The sequence below is a fragment of the Scylla paramamosain genome, chromosome 47 (genome assembly GCF_035594125.1).
Source record: "Scylla paramamosain isolate STU-SP2022 chromosome 47, ASM3559412v1, whole genome shotgun sequence".
NCBI classification, from domain to species: Eukaryota; Metazoa; Arthropoda; class Malacostraca; order Decapoda; family Portunidae; genus Scylla; species Scylla paramamosain.
Window position 1 is genome coordinate 6,980,423 of NC_087197.1, and position 17,695 is coordinate 6,998,117.

Below are 17,695 nucleotides of genomic sequence, written 5' to 3' on the forward strand. Positions count from 1 at the left end.
TTTACATGTGAGGGACAATGTTAAAGGGGTATATCAGCCTTTTTGACCCAATTTTTGTCAAAAATGGTGAAATGAGATATTTGCTCCAAAAAATCAACCAGTGCTCTGGTAATATTTCAGAGATAAAGTTTTAGTGTTCCATGCCATTTTTAAAACCTCTAGGGGACATTTAAAGGGACATGTGCTTTGCATTTAATGATCCAATCTGAGGCATAGGAAACATGTACATTTTCATTTTTTTTTTCCTGATTTTTTAAATTTAATGTAGTTTTTTTATTATTATTATTATTCTATCTTGCAAAACATGAGATCTATCTGAACAGCTGGCAACCCTCTCACTGCCTTAGTATGGTATGCCTACCAGCACCATTGCCCTTGAGGACTTCCAAGCGAGAGGTGGGTGTATCGCCTTGCTCAATTGCACTTTTTGTTATTCTTACTTCTGAATACTTATGCTTGGCCTCATCATGCCAAAAACAAATGCTTTATGTAAGAAGAGGAAGAAGGTCTTCATCAAGGAAAGAGCACACTGGTGGAAACATCAAAATCAGCGAGAAACATACGCAATACTATTACCACCAACACCAGCAGGCTTAGGCCTTAGCTCCTTGTTCATATGCTAAAAAGCAGAGGTTTCTCACACACTCATTCAAATTTCCAGACTGCAGTGGCAAAACGTGAAACACCACCAAACTATCGAGAGATGAAGATATTCTCCCTCCTATCTAAGCAGCTGGAATTAATGAAGAGAGTGTATACTTGGCTTGCATCAGATGAAATGATGAAAAGATGTCTACAAGGAGTCACACAGAACCCAAATGAATCTTACCACAGTCACATATGGCTACACTGCCTGAAGCACCTCAGAGCTGCTGAAAAAAGAAAGCTTGACTTTGTAGTAGCTGTGGCGACAATGGTGTGGCGATTGATGTCATTGCAGTGTGACTGGTTCATGCTGCAATTCCTGGAGCTGGAGAAGAAGTACAGTGGTGGTTATGTCACCAGCAATTTCCATCGCTGTCTTGGCCTGCCATGTACCTCCATACTTCACAAGGGCCTTGAGAAGAAGGACAACAGGATGGACAGGCCACTAATGAAAAAAAAAAGAAAAAAAAAGTAACAAACATCTCTCGAGAGAACTCATTTACTAACCTCAAAGTTTCTGTTGGGTTGGAGCGCGGCATCATGGAGACTCACCTTTGCACTCTGTTTTCTCGAAACCAACTTTTTTGACTTTGTGTTTTAATAACTTTGCTAATTTTTAATCAATTACCTTTGTTCTTTTTTTAAAGTGATCACCATTTAATATTCTATGTCTTATTCTGATTAGAATTTTTATTTTGCCAAATCTTCCAGTCAAATTTTTCCCTAATTTCTCACTTTTTTGACAAAATAAAAAAAAAACACGCGAGTTTACAGTTTTATTAAAAATTGCACAAGCATATGAAATGAAAAAAAAAAACATCAGATGAAACCTTAAAGTATCCATTCTTGCTTTAATCAGACGAAATTTAAAGCAATTTTGGAAAGTCATAATTACATCATTCTTTACATGCTAGGTGGACAAAATTAGCTTTTTTTTTTTACAGCTATATTGGAACAGCTTAAGTTTATCATTAAGACACAATAAAAATTAAAAAATGATTGAATGAGTTTTAGCAAAAATGGCTAAAAAGGCTGATACACCCAGTTAGAGTGTATAAGATTGATGTCATTGCAGTGTGACTGGTTCATGCTGCAATTCCTGGAGCTGGAGAAGAAGCTGTATGGACAGAAGTCAGCTGTCAGTGTGTTGGAGTGGTACAAGAGTGACCTTTGCCGTGCTCCAGCACATCACCTCGCCTACCACTTCTACAAGAACCTAGTGCCGGGATCAGTCACGGAGCAACTAATGGAGCTGGAGGTGTGTAAGGGGAGAAATAACCAAGATAGGTTATAGTGAAGTGTCCAGCCATTTTTCCAGATCCCAGAATCATCTGAGCCAAGCAGGGGGTGTTCCACAAAGGGGTGATAGGACAGAAACACAAGGGAGCAGTGTGGAAGTTTAATCACAATACTTTCTTCACACACTACACACAAGATACCAAAGACAAGAGTAATACGTAATACACATTTACACAAGGACACTGCCGCTGAAGTTTCTCAACACCCTTCCCCTTTCCGTCATTGTGACAAGAGAAAACACTAACATACACACACATACAACCTGTCACTAGGGACAAATGAGGATGAGGGCACTTCATTGCAGTGGAAACCGAGATGACAGCCAAGAGAGAACAGGTGTGCCTAGTCTTGGCACCGAGTCTGTTCTGCTGGAGTTGGAATTACAGGGTCTGCAAATAACCTTGGAAAGAGGCTACAAGAAGCCTACACACACACACACACACACACACACACACACACACACACACACACACACACACACACACACACACACACACACACACACACACACACACACACACACACACACACTGAAGCCTTGAGACAAGTTTAGCTGTTCAAAGCATCCACACATTCTAAAACAGCCGATGACTTGATGCTTTGGGACAGGCGCTGGTGAGCTGACCTTCTACACTCCCAGGTGGTGGAAGAGGGAAGAGTACCAGGTTCCCCTGCTCCTCCTCAGCTTGCTTAGGTGGGAGTGGTGTTTCATCCCTTACAAGGTGCTTCTGTTTTCTCACTTCTCTTAATTCTTTTTACTTCACATTTCGTTTTGTTTTGTTGTGATGAGTGAATGAACAAGAGAGCAACTAATGGAGCTGGAGGTGCTTCTGCCTTCTCACTTCTCTTAGTTCTTTTTATTTCACATTTTGTTATAAGCTGCCTATGTTGTGACAAGTGAGTGAACAAAAGAGTAACTAATGGAGCTAGAGGTGCTTCCATCTTCTCACTCCTCTTGGTTCTTTGGTGATTAATTTCTCTTTCTACTTTATATTGTGTGTTGTGATAATTGAAGAGCTAATACAGTCAAGAGAGCTAATACAGTCAGTGCCAAATGGTTGTGTGTGTCTTAAACATAGTGTTATACTTAGTTGCTGTGCAGTGCCTAGAAAATACACAGGTCATGATGAAAGTTCAAGCTATAAAGTTTTATAAGAATGGTGAAACAAGTAGAAAAATAAGCTGTGCAACTGATGCCAATGTAAAGACTGTGATGTGAAATGGTGTGATGAGTGGTGTGAGGATGTGCCTCACTTACCCGCTAAATGATCTGTTATGCTCCACTTTTATGATTGCCCAAGTGCACATTCACCCTCTCTGCAAACAAGTGTAGTGGCATTTATTTGGGTGAATGATCATAGCACCATGATGTTCCAACAGCCAGTGTTTCCAGCACTTGTGTTCACCAACTGTGTTGTGTTTGGAAGTGCCAAAGATTTACCAGTGATATACAACATCAGTGACTTTATATTACCAACCATGGTTTCCAAATGTCCTGCTGGCTCCACTGACTGCCTTACCAAGGCCAAGAGAGCAAGGACAAGCATCAATCTTGAGATGAAATTGGTGATTCTGAGGCAGCATACTGGAGGAGAAGGGATGAATGCCTTCGTATGCTTGCTTGATTTGGCCCAGTCATCTGTCTCCATCGTCCTCAAGAATACTGCATCAGAAAAGCAGGTGAAGCTTGCACTATGCTCATGGCAAAGACGACCACCACACTTACTCACTACATTGAGAGTAAGTAGAAAAATTATTTTTATTTTATTGCTTTTTTCTTGTGTTTGTTTTATTAAAGTAACATGTTTTATTACTTTAGGCAATAACTATTTACATATGATATTTCATGGTTTTTATGGGTTTTAGAGACAATTAGGGCACATTCATACAGGTCTTGGAATGCATCCCTATTTTACCCCACTCATTCTTAACTTGGCTATATGATCATTTGCTGTATGATTGCATCTTCAGGACCCTAATTCAATCACATAGCTGATTACCTGTGTTAAATCATATATATATATATATATATATATATATATATATATATATATATATATATATATATATATATATATATATATATATATATATATATATATATATATATATATATATATATATATATATAGTTACAACCACAGATTCATGTCCCATTTACAGCTGCCTCAAGCTGGGCTAGCTTCCCCCAAGTCACCATCTGTGTGACTTGGTGCAAAGCCTAAAGTGGGTTACAAGATCCTTCTGGTCTCTTGCAGATGCTCATAATAGCAGGTTATGCTCCCCTTCTCACCTACTTGTACTGCCACTTAATGTGCAGTATAATGCAGAGCCTAATTTACCTCCACTGGGTCCTTCTGGCCTCCTGTAATGAATTAAACAACTGAGGTCACCAGTCTGTTTATCCCACCCACAGACAAAGATATAATACAACAATCAGTTCCAACAGCTGAGTAAGAGTCACCAGCCACATTCTAGGGAAAAGACAATTATAACAAGTGACAACACGTATAGGGTTGAAGTAGCTCTGTTGGACTACTGCCCTCATATCAAAGCCACCCACTGTCCAACAGCATGTTACAGCCTCTAGCCAAGTAATGTCATTTACAGCCTCCTGGATGGCAGGCCTTGTCAGGGCCTGAGGAGAGAGTAAAGTTCATTACACAGCTCTTCACTTAAGCCCTCTGTGGCTGAACAGCCTCAGTCAGCAGTAGCATTTAACACAAAAGAAGAACACAAAGGGACACGAATACTGACAGGTGTCCACAAACAAACAGGAGAGTAATTCACCTCTCACTGTATCACAAAGTACTTGGCTTTAGCACTGCCAAGGAGTCACGTCCCCCAATATCAGTGTGTTACAAATAACTACACTCACTGGCAGACTGAAGTGGAGACTCCTAAAGCTACTTAGATAGGATGGGACATATGGCTGGTAATTACTCAATTATCCCCATAAAGCAACTTCATTGTCAAAAACCAACTCTTCTACTAAATGCTGGGTGAGACTTAAATTGAATGAACAATGGGAAATAAGGAAATTTAAGTTAGGAATATAAGAGACATCTATGCAGGTAAATTTAACACTAAGATCTGTGGACTAGGCTACCCATCAGAGATGTGTCAAATTTTCATTCCCATCCTTTCTTCTCATCTCTCTCTCTCTCTCTCTCTCTCTCTCTCTCTCTCTCTCTCTCTCTCTCTCTCTCTCTCTCTCTCTCTCTCTCTCTCTCTCTCTCTCTCTCTCTCTCTCTCTCTCTCTCTCTCTCTCTCTCTCTCTCTCTCTCTCTCTCTCTCTCTCCCTCCTTCCTTCTTTCATTCTTATTTCTCATCCTTTCTTCATTCATCTTTCTACATCACTTTATGTCGCTGTGCACAACAATATATATATATATATATATATATATATATATATATATATATATATATATATATATATATATATATATATATATATATATATATATATATATATATATATATATATATATATATATATATATATATATATATACGAGTATATATATATATATATATATATATATATATATATATATATATATATATATATATATATATATATATATATATATATATATATATATATATATATATATATATATATATATATATATATATATATACAGAGGGTGTCTGAGTCACAAGGTGACAAGTTACAAATGTTCAGAAATGCAAGCAGTCTATTCATAAAATGAAATTGTGCTCTTCATATTGTTACCTTTGCTAACCAAAAGTTCAAATTTGGCATTACGCCCCATATCTAACTAGTACGCTGCTTTGCCACTACCCACAGTGCATCATGATAGCAAAGGACCACCCACCACCCCAGGACACAGGCCTTTTAGCAGTTTATTCTGAGACGCTAGTTTAAAATTTGTTTAATTTAAAAATTTATTGTATTGCACCACAGTGAGTATGGCTTGAGATTCCACTGTATAGAGACCTCTGCCAGTTGGCCTAAGAGAGACATAAAGATGGGACTGTTGTGCTGCTTGGTGTAGAAAGCCTTCTCCATTACATTGTCTATAAATAGGCAGACATACCTGTCATGCTTTCAGTCAGCTTTCAGTCAGCCAGCTTAATAAATTATATGAATAAAGGCTTGTACAACCCAAGAAAGAAAGAGAGAGCAAGAAAGGAAAAAATGTGTATGAGAGAGAGAGAGAGAGAGAGAGAGAGAGAGAGAGAGAGAGAGAGAGAGAGAGAGGCGTTTCATTTTAACCCAGGTCATATGCCTGGCAAATCTGAGTCTTGCATTTGGCAGAAGCCTCAAGCCTATCACTATTCAGTAGTATCACATCACCCACAAAGCAAAGTACTCTCTCTCTCTCTCTCTCTCTCTCTCTCTCTCTCTCTCTCTCTCTCTCTCTCTCTCTCTCTCTCTCTCTCTCTCTCTCTCTCTCTCTCTCTCTCTCTCTCTCTCACATGGTATCAAGTATCAAGTAAGTAAGCATTACATTGTGGAACATATGTTTTTTTTTTTATAGAAAAATTATTATGAGTTTTGAGCAAAACGACTTAAGTGCAGCCTTCCAGAACATAACTTGCTCATAAATTGAACACCCTCTGTGTGTGTGTGTGTGTGTGTGTGTGTGTGTGTGTGTGTGTGTGTGTGTGTGTGTGTGTGTGTGTGTATGTGTGTGTGTATATATATGTATAATCTTGTACAGTTAACTCCAAAAATTTTAGTACACATCATGGCAAGGTGAAGGCAATGTTTGGCATGACTACACAGTGGAGCTGAAAATGTCCCCAGGGTTAGGATAACAGATGGAAAAGCTGTTGTCAGTGCTGCCTGAGACAGAAACGCATGCAGTATCTCCATCCCAGTTACCCTAAACTTGGGGATAATTCCTGCTCGGTTTTGTGTCATGCCAGACATTGCCCTCCCCTTGTTGTGATGAATACCAAAATATTTGGAGCCCAAATAACTCCTTCATGCATTGAAACTAGTGTCTTGCCAACAGTGCATCAGCAGAGCATGTCCTGATGACCCCATGGTGCTGGAGCAAGTGAACCTCTACCTTCACAGTTGTAAGTCCACTGCTTCATTTCTTCATTAGTTCCTCTCATTGGTTCAGTGTGCTGCATCAGAGAACACCTCTGAATGTCATTTACTCTATGTTTTTATAAGCTATCACATATATCACATTTTCTAAATATGTAGTGTTTTATTTATATATGTATTTTTTTTCATCCAGGAATATTTCCCTGCACTATATGATATATTTATTCAGTACATAGTAAGCAAGCCTGTTTCCACAGTAGCCATGTGCTGCTGATGACACCACATTTTTGCCACCACACTTGTTTAGAAGCATTGGCAGTGATGGTGTGTATTGCTTAACCAGTCCTGACAGCTTTGTGTTAGGGGCAGTAATCGGAAGTGTCAGCAGTGCAGATTGATAATATTAATGGTGATGATTCACAGTTTTTGTGTTGGTGATTAATAGTGATTAGTTTTACTAACAATGGCCAGTATTGGTGATGGAGGAAGTCACTGGTGGTATTTGGTAGTATTAAAGTAAGTTCTGTAACTTAGCTTACCTTGATAACTTGTCAAAGTGTGTCTCTAAATTTCCTTGATTCATGTGCATGAAAATGCTATAACCAATACCTGAATAGTTATTAAGTGATGTGTACTGTCAAATGGGCTTAGGGGTGGAAGTGTGAGGAATTCAGTGGAGAGAATGGAGGACAGAAAACTAATAAAGATAAAAGTGAAGTCAGATGTGCTCCGTGAAAGGTTAAGAGATAGATCATGTCTGGAGTGAATGAACTGCATGAAGAGAGCACTGAATGAGAGAGGAATGACAGCAGCAAGCAAGAGTGATTTTGTCTGATAGAGGTGAATGGAGAGTGAAGGGGAAGTGCATGAAAATGACATGGTTTCCTTGACCACTGGGAGGGGATGTAGACACACATGGAGTGGCCCATTGGCATATGGACTGAGAGTGCAGGGCACTCTGTAGGAAGTAGCCTGCATCTGCTGTGGTCTCAGGATTGGAGCAGGTGTGGAGTAGAGAAGAGTCTCATTATGAAGGGACAAGGATAAACCAGTGTATACTGATGGGCCAGCCAAAATTAAGATTTATCTTATAATTATGCTTGTGCTTCTTCAATGCTGGAAAATGAAGTAATATTTTGCATTTGCATCCAATGAGTTTTTGTGTTGTACTTTCTCATATTTTATTTCTTTCACTTCTCTTCCAAATAGAGTGTGATTAAAACCTTCTTATTATATTTGAATATCCAGCCATGTCATCAAAGTGGAGTTAAAAATAAAAATGGTTCTTCAGTAGTCATTAAGAATATAGCTTAAGCTGCAAGAAGCCCGTAAGCCTGAAAGTGTCAATCCCTAAGAAGTAGGTGCAGCTGTATTACATGTTTGTCTGTATGAATAGCTTTGTGTCTTGCCTCACAGTGGAGCATAGAGGGCCGGCACTAGAGAGGGCTGTGATGTGGATGAGGAGTGCTGAGAGTGACAGTGGCCAAGAAAGCAGTGATGAGTGTCCAGGTCCCACAAATGCCTCCTGCACATTGAGGACAAGTGAGTGCTGTGGTGTTTCTTGGCAGCTGGTAGGGATATTCTGTTCTTTGCAGTTTCCTTATGCTACACTTATGAACTTTTGTTGGTATTGGTTGCTTCAGTCATTTTACAGATACACCTAAATATGGCTTAGTATTATTCATTGGCATATTCTTTAAAGCATGATGTGTGTTAGTTGTAAAGGTTATCTTCTAAATGAAACGAATGTGAAGAACAGTAATGGTAATGGAATGTTCAGGCAGTTGAGATAATTTGTGTATTTACTAGTTGTATTGTACAGGGCACGAGCCAAAGCTCATTTTGTCTTGTTTCCATAACCATATTTATCCAGTTATTCTTGAAACATGTGCACTGCTTTCTGCAACCACCTCTTCCTTTAAATCATTCAGATTTCAGTAATTCTGTACAGGAAACTGTATTTCTTGATGTCACTTGAACATCCATTCTTCTTTATTTTCTTCCCATGCCCCCTCGTCTGTTTCTCTCCTTCCTCCATCTGGTGTACCAAGTAATTTCTGTCTATTCTTTCTATATTGTTTACTAATTTGTACATTGTTATCAGGTGTCCTCTTTCTCCTCTTTCTCTCTTGTGTGTTGATAAACCCATCTCTTCAAGTCTTTCTTCATAGCTTGAGTCTTTCAATTCTGGTACCATCTTTGTCACTTTCCTCTGTTTCCAGAGGAAACAGTTTCTCCAGTTTCCATATATCTTTTTTTTCTGTATAGAGCCCAAACTACTGCTCCATATTCATATCATGCTTGCTATAATTTTCTTCATAATTTCTTTATCTAAATAGTTAAATGCCACCCTAATGTTGGTTAACAAGCTGTATGTAGGGCTGAATATCAATTTTATGTGGCTTCCAGGTGATAGTATGTCCTGGATCATTACTCCAAAATCTTTTCTTCATTACTTTTCATTATTATTTCTCCCATTTTGTAATTCCATAAAGGCCTCTTTCTACTTTTTCCTATCTCTAACTCATGGCATTTTCTGGCATTAAATTCTAGTTTCCATCTTTGGCTCAATGCATGTATCTTGTCAATATCCTTTTGTAACTCCTTGCAGTCATTTTCATCCATAATTATTTTCATTATTTTTGCATCATCAGCAGAAAGCTTTATATAATTACTTAGATCATTTGTCATATCATTTATATATATTTGTAACAAAATGGGTTGCTTGCAGATGCTTGCAGTACCCCACTTGTTACATCGCACAAACTTGAATTAGTGTCTCTGATTAGTATTCTCATTTCCCTTCCTTGTAAATAATCACCTATCCATCTTTATGTTGCTCCCTTTAGTCCTCCTCCATTTTCTAACTTTCACATAAGACTTGTGTGGGGAACTTTATTGAATGCTTTCTTTTGAGATCCAGGTATACCACATCACCCCATCTGTCCCTGTCGTGCACTCCATCTGTTACTTTCATATAGAAGCTCAGTTGATTTCTGATACAGGATCTCCCTTTCCTGAATCCAAATTGCTTTTCTGTAATTATATTTTCATCTTCTAAATATTGCACCCATCTATCTTTAATTACTATTTAACAAAGCTTGCTTACAATACTTGTTAGTGACACTGGTCTGTAATTTAATGGTTCCATTTTATTTCCCCCTTTGTATTTTGGGATTATGTTAGCTCTTTTCCATTTCTTTGGTACTTTTCCTTCTTTCAATGAACTGTTAATTATATCCCATATGGGTTCCTCCATTTGTTCTCTGCATTCTTTAATATCCATCCATTTACTTGATATAGTCCCATAACTTTTATAACATCCAGCTCTTCCAGCAGTTTCTTAATTTCTTGTCTCTTTACTTGTATCTCCTGTATTTCCTCATTGTGATACCACTTTTGGTGCCACAAAATCAGTTTCCTTTGTAAACACAGATTGAAAACTCTCATTCATTAGTTCACTCATCTGAGTAGTTTCATAAGTTCTTCCTTCTCTTTTTGACTTGTTTATGTCATCCCTGTTTCATTTTGTCCATTTACATATCTGTAGAAGAGTTTGGGCTCTTCCTTGCATTTTCTTACTCTGTCATTTTCAAAACTTCTTTCTTCTTCACTTCTTATTATACCATATTCATTCTTTACCTTTCTGTATTCTTCCCTAATATTTCTGCTCAGTTTTCTCATAATTTTCCTCTATGCCCTGTCCTTTTCCTTTTTTCTGGTTCTACTCACCTAGCATTATACCATTCATTCTTCCCAATTTTCACTTTATAACTTGGTACAAACTGTTGCACCCCACTCTATAGTTGCTGAAAAATATCTCATATTTTTCTTGGACTACTTTACCTTCAAATAGTTCTTTCCAGTTATTTTTCTATAAAATTTAGTAAGACCTGCAAAGTTTGCCTTAGCATAGTTCTGTCTCCCATTTCTAAAGTGTTAATTTCTGTGCAACACTGTTTCCTTCTGTAGCAATATTTCTGTTGTCACATGATCACTTCTTCCCATTGGACTCAGACAATGTATATTTGGTGTACTTTCTGGAGTTTTGTAAACACTAAGTCCAAATGTGATGGTTCTTCTTCTCCTCTGCATCTTGTAGGTTCATTCACCCACTGTTTCATTGTATTCACCATCATAAATTCTTATCATAAGTTCTTCCCTCCATGACCCAACATTTTTTTTCACTTCCATCTCCTAGTTAATTCCTTCAGTGTTGATCTTCTACTAAGAGCACTTTGTTATTTTTGCTTATCATTTCCTCTATGCTATTTTGTGTGTGTGTATGTCTGTGTCTGTGTGGACCAGTGTTCATTGTCCTATGTAATGTATAGTTTATCATATTTTTTCATGTGTGTGTGTGTGTGTGTGTGTGTGTGTGTGTGACATTAAGCTTAAGACCTTAAGCTGATGGGGTGCCAGTCTTAAGGGGATGCTTAGAGTAACGTTAAGTTCATCTGCAGCAGGGAAGATGGAGGTGCTGATGAGATGCCTGTCGCTGCTTGTGGCAATGCTGGACTACCCTGCTCACACCTGGGATCTGCAGCGGTGGCAGAAGCTGACACAGGTGTTGACCAAGTTTTACCAGGCCTGGGTCCAGTACGTGTCTTGCAGGCTTACTTTTCTTGCAGTCTTTTGAGTGGTTAGTTAACCATTTTGTACCTGTGGTCATCCTTTGCTCATTTGACTCCTCTTGGCCACATAACTATTTAATAGACTGTAGCATAGAAAAGTTATTGATAATTATGGGAAAAATGATGCAGGAGTGAGAGGGTTAATGATTTTTTTGTTGGGAACTTCAGTTGCTTTTGGTTTCCAGTGTGGAAGTCATCAGCAACCCTGACTACACCATTTCAAGAGGCCAGGTTATGTGTACAAGTCACCTTCAGTTGTGTCACAAGAGTAGTGAAGTGCTTCTCAGTTTTTGCTGTTACCAGGTCTCTGAATCTGAATGGGTTCTTACTTTGGAATTCTTTCCTCTTCTCTTTGGGAGAGAACTAATGGGCTTTTTCTCTTTTCTGAATTTGTTCTTGGCATTGGTGTGTCTTCTTTGTGATTAAAAAAATGGTATAGAAATAGTGCGTTGTTGGTGCCATCCCTTAATGTGGGAAGGCATTAATCAGGTAACCTCAGTACCACAGTGGTTTGCTGGCTTACCCCCTCATCCCTATACTGTCTGAACACTACACTGCCATTCCCACAAAGCAGGCACTATTATTCCTATTGTTATTGTCTATGACTTTATCCTTTACTTACAACATTTTCTGTTTTACTAACTATTTAATTGGTGGTATTATTATTATTTTTTTATTTATTCATTTACCTATTTATTTATTTATTTACTTCTTTATTTCTTTCTTTATTTCTTTCTTTCTTTATTTATTTATTTATTACTTTATTTTTTTCTGGTGTGTGTGTCAGTGAGGAGAGGGGTTACCTAGTTATATTGTACAGGGTCCAAGCTAAAGCTCATTTGACATCTCCATACCTGCATTTATCTAATTTCTCTTTAAATTTGGTGACAACAATTGTAACCACCTCCTCACTAAAGCTATTCCAGAGATCAGTGCTTCAATATGGGAAATGTATTTCTTAGTGTCATTGAGACATTTACTCTTCTTAATCTTTTTTATTTTTTTTTATTTTATGTCCTCTTGTACATCTTGTCCTCTCATCCATATGCATCTCCAAAACTTGTCTGTCTACCTTTTCCATACAGTTTATTTAATTTGTACATTGTTATCAAGTCTCTCATTTCTTCCAGTTGCTCTTCCTAAGTCTTTTCCTTCAATTCTGGCACCATGTCGTTGCTGTCATTTGTATTCTTTCCAATTTCCTCATATTCTTCCTATGTGGAGACCATGAAGCATAGTCCAACTTGGGTGTATCAGATGTATCATGTTTATAATTATTGTTTATTTATTTATTTATTTTTTCATCATATCCATGTCCATGTAGGTGAAAGCCACTCTTAATGTTACTTAACATCCTATATGTGGAACCAAATATCCAACTTATATGTTCTTATGGTGACTGTGTCCCCAAATCCTTTTCTTTATTACTTTTCATCATCATATTTTCACCCATTTTATAGTACCATATAGGTCTCCTTGTACTTTTTCCTATTTCCAACACATATCATTTCTTTGGATTAAATTCAGGTTTCCACTTTAGGTTTCAAGCATGAATTTTATCCAAATCTCTCTGTAGTTCCTTACAATCCTCCTGGCCCTTTATAGCTCATAACATCTTTGCATACAGCAGACATATTAATGTCTGCATACAGCAGACATATTAATGTCTGCATGCAGCAGACATATTAATGTCTGCATATAGCAGACATATAGCTATTTAATTCTTTCTGTATATCATTCATGTAAATGTGAAACATAATTGGTGCTAATAAAGATATTCTTATGGTAATTCACTTGTTATCCCACCCCAGCTTGAAATTACATTGATTATTGTCCTCATTTGTCTATCCTTCAAATAATCTTGCATCCAACTTAATATGTTGCCTTTTAATCCTCCTATATTTTTCAGTCTCCACACTAGGCTCATATGTGGAACTGTGTCAAATATATATATATATATATATTTTTTTTTTTATGTAGGAAGGATACTGGCCAAGGGCAACAAAAATCTAATAAAAAAAAAATGCCCACTGAAATGCCAGTCCCTTAAAAGGGTCAAAGCAGTGGTCAAAAATTGGTGGATAAGTGTCTTGAAACCTCCCTCTTGAAGGAATTCAAGTCATAGGAAGGTGGAAATACAGAAGCAGGCAAGGAGTTCCAGAGTTTACCAGAGAAAGGGATGAATGATTGAGAATACTGGTTAACTCTTGCGTTAGAGAGGTGGACAAAATAGGAGTGAGAGAAAGAAGAAAGTCTTGTGCAGCGAGGCCGCGGGAGGAGGGGAGGCATGCAGTTAGCAAGATCAGAAGAGCAGTTGGCATGAAAATAGCGGTAGAAGACAGCTAGATATGCAACATTGCGGCGGTGAGAGAGGGGCTGAAGACAGTCAGTTAGAGGAGAGGAGTTGATGAGACGAAAAGCTTTTGATTCCACCCTGTCTAGAACAGCAGTATGAGTGGAACCCCCCCAGACATGTGAAGCATACTCCATACATGGACGGATAAGGCCCTTGTACAGAGTTAGCAGCTGGGGGGGTGAGAAAAACTGGCGGAGACGTCTCAGAACACCTAACTTCATAGAAGCTGTTTTAGCTAGAGATGAGATGTGAAGTTTCCAGTTCAGATTATAAGTAAAGGACAGACCGAGGATGTTCAGTGTAGAAGAGGGGGACAGTTGAGTGTCATTGAAGAAGAGGGGATAGTTGTCTGGAAGATTGTGTCGAGTTGATAGATGGAGGAATTGAGTTTTTGAGGCATTGAACAATACCAAGTTTGCTCTGCCCCAATCAAAAATTTTAGAAAGATCAGAAGTCAGGCGTTCTGTGGCTTCCCTGCGTGATATGTTTACCTCCTGAAGGGTTGGACGTCTATGAAAAGACGTGGAAAAGTGCAGGGTGGTATCATCAGCATAGGAGTGGATAGGACAAGAAGTTTGGTTTAGAAGATCATTAATGAATAATAAGAAGAGAGTGGGTGACAGAACAGAACCCTGAGGAACACCACTGTTAATAGATTTAGGAGAAGAACAGTGACCGTCTACCACAGCAGCAATAGAACGGTCAGAAAGGAAACTTGAGATGAAGTTACAGAGAGAAGGATAGAAACCGTAGGAGGGTAGTTTGGAAATCAAAGCTTTGTGCCAGACTCTATCAAAGGCTTTTGATATGTCCAAGGCAACAGCAAAAGTTTCACCAAAGTCTCTAAAAGAGGATGACCAAGACTCAGTAAGGAAAGCCAGAAGATCACCAGTAGAGCGGCCTTGACGGAACCCATACTGGCGATCAGATAGAAGGTTGTGAAGTGATAGATGTTTAAGAATCTTCCTGTTGAGGATAGATTCAAAAACTTTAGATAAGCAGGAAACTAAAGCAATAGGACGGTAGTTTGAGGGATTAGAGCGGTCACCCTCTTTAGGAACAGGTTGAATGTAGGCAAACTTCCAGCAAGAAGGAAAGGTAGATGTTGACAGACAGAGCTGAAAGAGTTTGACTAGGCAAGGTGCAAGCACGGAGGCACAGTTTCGGAGAACAATAGGAGGGACCCCATCAGGTCCATAAGCCTTCCGAGGGTTTAGGCCAGCGAGGGCATGGAAAACATCATTACGAAAAATTTTAATACGTGGCATGAAGTAGTCAGAGGGTGGAGGAGAGGGAGGAACAAGCCCAGAATCGTCCAAGGTAGAGTTTTTAGCAAAGGTTTGAGCAAAGAGTTCAGCTTTAGAAATAGATGTGATAGCAGTGGTGCCATCTGGTTGAGGTAGAGGAGGGAAAGAAGAAGAAGCAAAGTTATTGGAGATATTTTTGGCTAGATGCCAGAAATCATGAGGGGAGTTAGATCTTGAAAGGTTTTGACATTTTCTGTTAATGAAGGAGTTTTTGGCTAGTTGGAGAACAGACTTGGCATGGTTCCGGGCAGAAATATAAAGTGCATGAGATTCTGGTGAAGGAAGGCTTAAGTACCTTTTGTGGGCCACCTCTCTATCATGTATAGCACGAGAACAAGCTGTGTTAAACCAAGGTTTAGAAGGTTTAGGACGAGAAAAAGAGTGAGGAATGTACCCCTCCATGCCAGACACTATCACCTCTGTTATGCGCTCAGCACACAAAGATGGGTCTCTGACACGGAAGCAGTAGTCATTCCAAGGAAAATCAGCAAAATACCTCCTCAGGTCCCCCCAACTAGCAGAGGCAAAACGCCAGAGGCACCTTCGCTTAGGGGGATCCTGAGGAGGGATTGGAGTGATAGGACAAGATAAAGATATGAGATTGTGATCGGAGGAGCCCAACGGAGAAGAAAGGGTGACAGCATAAGCAGAAGGATTAGAGGTCAGGAAAAGGTCAAGAATGTTGGGCGTATCTCCAAGACGGTCAGGAATACGAGTAGGGTGTTGCACCAATTGCTCTAGGTCATGGAGGATAGCAAAGTTGTAGGCTAGTTCACCAGGATGGTCAGGATGGTGGTGAACATTGAAGTCTCCAAGAATGGAGATCTCTGCAAAAGGGAAGAGGGTCAGAATGTGCTCCACTTTGGAAGTTAAGTAGTCAAAGAATTTCTTATAGTCAGAGGAGTTAGGAGAGAGGTATACAGCACAGATAAATTTAGTATGAGAATGACTCTGTAGTCGTAGCCAGATGGTGGAAAACTCGGAAGATTCAAGAGCGTGGGCACGAGAGCAGGTTAAGTCATTGCGCACATAAACGCAGCATCCAGCTTTGGATCGAAAATGAGGATAGAGAAAGTAGGAGGGAACAGAAAAGGGGCTACTGTCAGTTGCCTCAGACACCTGAGTTTCAGTGAGGAAAAGAAGATGAGGTTTAGAAGAGGAGAGGTGGTGTTCTACAGATTGAAAATTAGATCTTAGACCGCGAATGTTGCAGAAGTTAATGAAGAAAAAGTTGAGGGGGGTGTCAAGACACTTAGGGTCGTCGACGGAAAGGCAGTCCGACCTGGGGACATTTATGGTCCCCTCCCCAGATGGGGACTCCGAGGCTGGTGTAGGAGTCGCCATGATTTAAAAATTTTTTGAGTGAAGGGTGTGTGTGTTATTAGGTGCTTGTAGTTTTGTGTGGAGGAAGAGAGTTGTCTTTAGAGGGCAGGCTGTGACTACCCCCTTGTGTTGTGAGACACAAAGGGAAACGTTCAGTGAGATCACAGCTGGGTTTAATAATAAGTTCACAGCACCCCCTGAACAGTGCTTTAGACCTCACTGGGAGTAATTATCGTTTCGGCAGGTGTCTACTGCCTCCTCCTGGCGGGAGTAACTATGACTCTCTGAGGTCCCGGGATGGTGTCATGCCGTGACTCCCCGAGTGACGTGAAAATCCTCTTTGAGACTTAGTTACAGGGGAAGCCTGCCTCCTAGTGGCGCCCGCTGGTAACGTAGGCACAAGCCCGAGGGATTGGGCCTACGGCTAAAGTGCTTACCCCGCGAGATGAATGTGGGGCGGGGAGTTGGACAAATATTCCATCCTCCCTTCTCAATAAATGTTCATAGAGTAATGGGGCTCCGCCAGGCTTCGGAGCCCAGAACAGCTTCACTGGTCCGGAGTCCTTTCTGCTCCTTCGAGTTCTCTACCTCGTTGGGTGGTGGGCCGTCAGGGTGATTTGCTGAGTCGGTGGGCTAAACCCACTAACCCTCGACAGCGGTAGTCACTCTGGCGTTTCCGGGATGACGGCCCGCTGGTTTGGGGGGGTAGCGCTCTTCCTGCCCCCAAGGGCCAGCGGGTTCATGGCTTTGAAATGGGGTACACGGGGTGGATGCGGTCCCAGTCCCCCTCGGGTCCGAGGGGCGTGCATAGAGCCCCCGTGCACGTCCTCTCGGACCCAGAGCGTCCTAGCAGAGCTCGTAGTCTGCGAACGGTTTGTCATGCTGCGGTGGGCCTAGTAGCTCAGGTAGCCAACCGTCTGGCTGAGGGTGGCGTCCTCAGAACCGGAATCCTGTCGGGGGCGACCTCGGCAGGTAGGTTTCGCATCGCCTGTGCCGTTGAAGACGGTAGGCGTGAGTAGTGCTGGCTTTAGCCCGCTACCCTATCGTCCCCTCCAAAGGGGTAATTCTTGCCACCGGTGCCGGCTGCTTGGTAAACAAGCGC

The 17,695-nt window shown here is 40.1% G+C and overlaps 1 protein-coding gene across 1 annotated transcript; it reads left to right on the forward strand.

The window, feature by feature from the left end:
- Positions 1 to 1,654: 1,654 nt before the first annotated feature.
- LOC135094965 (uncharacterized) lies at positions 1,655 to 13,454 on the forward strand. Its single transcript, XM_063995513.1, has 5 exons — positions 1,655 to 3,684; positions 6,933 to 6,999; positions 8,390 to 8,515; positions 11,437 to 11,572; positions 11,793 to 13,454. The coding sequence occupies exons 1-5, from the start codon at positions 3,220 to 3,222 to the stop codon at positions 12,031 to 12,033; spliced, it is 1,035 nt and encodes a 344-aa protein (XP_063851583.1). The 5' UTR covers positions 1,655 to 3,219; the 3' UTR covers positions 12,034 to 13,454.
- The last annotated feature ends 4,241 nt before the right edge of the window (positions 13,455 to 17,695 follow it).